The sequence below is a fragment of the Panicum virgatum genome, chromosome 3N (genome assembly GCF_016808335.1).
Source record: "Panicum virgatum strain AP13 chromosome 3N, P.virgatum_v5, whole genome shotgun sequence".
In the NCBI taxonomy this organism is placed as follows: domain Eukaryota; kingdom Viridiplantae; phylum Streptophyta; class Magnoliopsida; order Poales; family Poaceae; genus Panicum; species Panicum virgatum.
This window is the reverse complement of record NC_053147.1, coordinates 5,081,827-5,086,874: the sequence shown is the minus strand read 5'-3', so window position 1 is coordinate 5,086,874 and position 5,048 is coordinate 5,081,827. Positions and strand designations below refer to the sequence as shown.

General features: G+C 54.6%; 1 protein-coding gene across 2 annotated transcripts; it reads left to right on the top strand.

Annotated features, from left to right (window-relative positions):
• Nucleotides 1-367: 367 nt before the first annotated feature.
• On the top strand, nt 368-2,791 carry LOC120663843 (E3 ubiquitin-protein ligase WAV3-like). Of its 2 annotated transcripts, XM_039942785.1 has the most exons (3): nt 368-626; nt 773-955; nt 1,050-2,791. In XM_039942785.1, exons 2-3 carry the CDS (start codon nt 913-915, stop codon nt 2,597-2,599), a joined length of 1,593 nt encoding a protein of 530 aa, XP_039798719.1. In that variant the 5' UTR covers nt 368-626; nt 773-912; the 3' UTR covers nt 2,600-2,791. The 2 variants fall into 2 exon arrangements, with proteins under 2 accessions (XP_039798719.1, XP_039798718.1); XM_039942784.1 differs by lacking the exon at nt 368-626 and having other exon boundaries at nt 644-955.
• Nucleotides 2,792-5,048: the final 2,257 nt, after the last annotated feature.

Sequence of the window (5,048 nt, the reverse complement as noted above, 5' to 3'; positions counted from 1 at the left end):
CTGGAACAAAGGTCTGTTTTGTAGTAGTGTGGAGAGAAAATTTGGGAGAAGATAGTAGTGCTATATGATATGATGTGGTATTTTCCTTAAAACGATATTAAAAGGCATAAAAGAATTCCAAAATCATCGACACTGAATCAAAATCAGTAGAAAAGTTAAATAAAATACTTACAGATCTACACATATAGAAAAGAGTTAAATACACCAGCGGTCCTCGAACTTGTCCTGAGGTGCCACTTAGGTCCACGAACTTGCAAAATCGAAATCTGGGACCTTGAACTTATTAAGTTGTGCCACTTAGATCCATACCTCTTGGCATGACGCCACGTGGCATGAATATATGCAAAAAACCCTCCAAAATTGCTATCTTCTACCTTCACCCTCTCCCTCCCGCTCTCTCTTTCTCTCTCCCGACGCCTCCCCTGCTTCCTCCGCCAATGCGTGGAGCTCGCCGCCGCCCCCTGCCTCGTCGCCTTCCACTGGAGCTCGTGGCCGCCGCCGCCCCCTGGAGCTCATGGCCACCGTGCTGGAGCTTGCGGACTCCGCGCTCGCCGCCGCCCCTAGAGTTCGCGGCCTCCGCGGCCGCCGCCCCTGGCTCGCCGCTTCCTCCGCTCGGTCTCGAGCCGGTGGGTGTCTACTCTGCCTCTCTAGTCAAGTCATATTATTGTTTGAACATAGCCAAGTCTTCTGGGTCCATTTAATCAAATGGACTTGGAAAAAAAATTGCGCAGCGAGTCATACCAAGTCATCCAAACTGGGGCATTTGCTACAGGCCTACAGCTAGCGCTGGATTTGTATATATACAGGGATGAATGTGCATCCATCAGACTCATCAGATACAAGGTGTGCTCTCCTTCAATTTGTTCTCCCTCCCTCCCTGTTTGCTAGTTGCAGCAGCCAGCAGGATCAGCAATGGCATTCAACGATGATGACAAGCCTCCTACTTCCAACACCGGTACAGTTTCTTTGTCATCAGCAGCATGGACACAGAGATGACGATGACCTTGGCCATTGATTGATTGATTTGCATTTCATTTTCATGGCTGTAGGGAGCACCAAGGGTCTGGTGAGCATCAAGCCGGTGAAGTACTTCAAGGACGATGCGGCGCTGACGGCGGACACGGTGACGGCGGAGGTGGAGATCAACGCGACATCCTCCACCACCGTGAGGGAGGGGCTGGACCTGGTGGCCGTGCTCGACGTCAGCGGCAGCATGCGCGGGGACAAGATCGCGAGCCTGAAGAAAGCCATGACGTTCGTGATCATGAAGCTCACCCCGGTGGACCGCCTCTCCATCGTCACCTTCTCCAACGACGCCGCCAGGCTGACCCCGCTGCGCTCCATGACCCCGGCCGCCCAGACCGAGCTCAAGGCTGTCGTCGACGGCCTGGCGGCCGGCGGCTGGACCAACATCCAGGCCGGCCTTGAGACCGGGCTGGCCGTGATCGCCGGCCGCGTCAACACCAAGGCCCGCACCGCCAACATCTTCCTCATGTCGGACGGGGAGCAGAAGCCCGGCGACGCCAGGCAGGTCGACCCCGGCCAGGTGGCCATCTACACGTTTGGCTTCGGCAAGGACACGAACCACCTGCTGATGAGCGACATTGCCAAGAGATCGCCGGGCGGGACCTTCAGCTCCGTGCCGGACGGGTCCACGGTGACTCTGCCCTTCTCGCAGCTGCTGGCTGGTCTCCTCACCGTGGTGGCGCAGGACGTGGAGCTCACCCTGACTCCCAAGACCGACGACGGCGACGTGGACACAATAGTGGTGGCTCCCGGCACCGACTACAAGACGACCACAGACGCCGCCACCGGCGTGGTCACCATCGCGTTCGGCACCCTCTTCGCCGGAGAAGGGCGCAGGGTTGTCATCACCCTCACGCTCAAGGACGTGAGCGCCACCAACAATGAGGAGTACGACGCGCCCTTAGCCGAGGCCCAGCACAGCTACACCGCCCAGGGAAGACCAAGGGACCCTCAGCTTCCACAGGACATCCAGATCAGGCGCACCCCGACTCCATCCCAAGCCCCTGGCGCGAGCAGCAAGGCGCGGCAGGTGCAGGCCGAGATCGCCAGGAGGAACCACGCCGAGGCCATCAGGCAGGCGAGGCTGCTGGCGGACAAAGGCGACCCTGAAAGCCTGGACGAGGCGCGGTACAAGCTGGTGGACGCGCAGAACGCATTGGAGGACATCGTGCTGGACAGCCTCGCCGACGGCCAGAAGCTGGTGGACTCGCTCCGGGCCGAGCTGGTGCAGCTGATCAAGCTCATGGAGACCAAGGAGCTCTACGAGGCGCAGGGCCGCCCCTACGCCCTGGCCTCCGAGACCAGCCACGGCCGCCAGCGCTACTGCGCCAGGGGCGGCGACGAAGACAGCGACGTCCGCCTCTTCGCCACGCCGCGCATGGACACCTACCGCGAGCAGGCCAAGAATTTCGAGAAGGACCCCACGGCGCCGGTGCCCACCGCCGACGAGGACGTCAAGAAGGAGGTCGCCGCCAACCCGCTCGCCGCCATCTCCAACGATCTCGCCTACTACCTCCGCAATGCTATCGAAGCGCTGCGGGCCATCGAGAGGATCATCGCCCCAAGCGCCTAGGGATCGGAGTTACCATTTCCTGTCCATCCGATCACGCGCGCGTACCCGTTTCCTTTAATTTCTTGCTACAGTACCTGTTTCCAATAAGCGCGCGCGATATATACCCGGTGTGTAAACGTATTGTTGTTTCCTCTCCAGTTCACATCATTTGAATTCCAAAACAGCTTTGCTTCAAATAAATCTTACTCCATACTGATTCCATGCATGCTCTATTACTGGATACTACCTCCGTCCCAAATTACAATTCATATATTAACTTTTCTAGATACATATATTTTACTATACATCTAAATGTACACTATGTTTAGATATATAGCAAAAATCATGTATCTAAAAAAGCCAAAATAAATAGTAATTTGGGATGGAGTGGTAACCATAAAGGAATCAGAAAGTGGTGGTGTCTATTACATTTTAACAAAAAGTGCCATTTGTACGGTGTTGGGGATTGGACCTTCGGGTCAAGCCCTCACCCTCGGAAATGCTCTCTAACCTGTTTGCAGGGCCAAAACGAAATGGAGCCAAGCGTACCCGAAGGTATTGGGTGAACACTAAGGAGCGCAAGCTCGAAGACCATGACCTTCAGGCCGAAGGATATCACGTTCTGAAGGCCGAAGATAACGGATGGCTGCCCTGAAGCGCAAGCGCAAACACCAAGACCTTCGGTCCGAAGGATACCGCCTCCACCGCGCCGAAGGTGACGAACGGCCACCCGGAAACATAAACTCGAAGATCAAGACCTTCGTTGATGGAATCTTCATGGCCCGAACTCTCGGAGGAACCCGAAGGTTATAGCAACCTTCGTCGACTGAAGACGTGAGTAAAACGTGAATATGAAAGAAGGTCGGAGTTGTACACCTTCCGAATACGTGAGAAGGTCGGATTTGTAAACCTCTCACCTTGTAATTTTACCCCGAAACCGGCTGAGAGTGGGCTGTAAATGAGTTGGGAGGGGGCAATTTAGGTAATCCTGGCCGAGGGCTAGGGGTATAAATAGCCTCCTCTCTCCACAGTGTAAAGGGTTGAATTTTCTGATCATTATTGGAGAGTTCGACACTTACTTTCATTGTCTCCCTTTTTACTGTTCATGCTCCCTGTCTGGGCATCTACAAAGCAGAGATCCCAACAGCGGCGACCACCGTTCCAGCACGTAAGACAACCCTCGATGGCCCCAGCGAAGAAGAAAGCCATCGTCGGCACCACAAGCACCACCACCGAGCCTGGCCGCAACCTCAACGGCCCCCATCCGCAGCACGAAGGAGTCAACCCGCAAATGGAAGACATCAACAACGAAACTGCCCCTCATGGAGACCTGTTTGATAACATCGAAAACACCGAAGCTCATCAACTCACAGAAACTGCACTCAAGCTCAAAGCCCTCGAAATGAAGAAAAAGAACATCGAAGCCCAGCTTGCAACCAAAAAGAGGGCAATGGACCAAGCCAACAAGTTAGCCGAGGCCAGGCGCAGGCTAGCAGAGATGGAGGCAGAAGTTGAGAGCTTACAGAGGGCATACCAAGAAATGCCCGAAGGTTCCTCCCAGCAAGAAAACCGCGTCATCCTACAGACAGCCTTTGCTCATAATGAGAACCAAAGGCCACCGCCGGTCAACCTCCCATTTGACCCGACCTCGCCACTCTCAGTCGCTCTACGGAGAACTTCATGGCCGCTCGGCTACAAGCCAACTCAACTCCCCAAGTACAACGCCACAACAGATCCAACTCAGTTCCTCATGGCCTACGAAGCAACCATCGCTTCGGCCGGAGGTGACGACTCCACCATGGCCAAGTCATTCGTCATGGCTTGTGAAGGTTCTGTGGCTAACTGGTATTCGTACCTACCTCCGCAATCAATCAACAACTGGTATCAGCTGAAAGGAAGGCTCCTCCAGGACTTCCAGGGCTTCAGAAGGCTGACTACCAACACTGTCAAAGATTTCAAGTGCCCCCAGCATGACCGTGAGCCTCTCTATGACTACTTCCGGAGGTTCGTCCAAAAGAAGGCTCAAATTCCAAACTTCCCAGAAAAAGATGCGATAGAAAAATGCATCGAGGGACTCCTGCCTGGTCAGCTTGCCTCTCACCTCATAAGTGAGCCTCCGAGGACTCTAGAGGAGCTTTATTCAGAAGCAAAAAAGTACGCGAAGTCAGACGCTGACCACCGCAGAAGGGTCGAGCAAAGAAGAATCATGTGTCAGGCTGAAAAGTACAACCAACAAACATGGCAGCAAGAGAAGCAGCCAGCTCACCAGCTCATCTTACCTCTGGAAACTTCGCACGAAGATGAGGATCAGATAACCTTCGATTCTTTCATGACACCACCAGAGCTAGAGCCCCAACGCTCAAACGACAAGCAGCCTTCGTCCGAGGCACGAGGTAGAGGTCGAGACAGAGGAAGGGGCCGAGGTCGTGGACCTTCGCGGGACCCCAAAAAATTCTTCTGTCACTTCCAT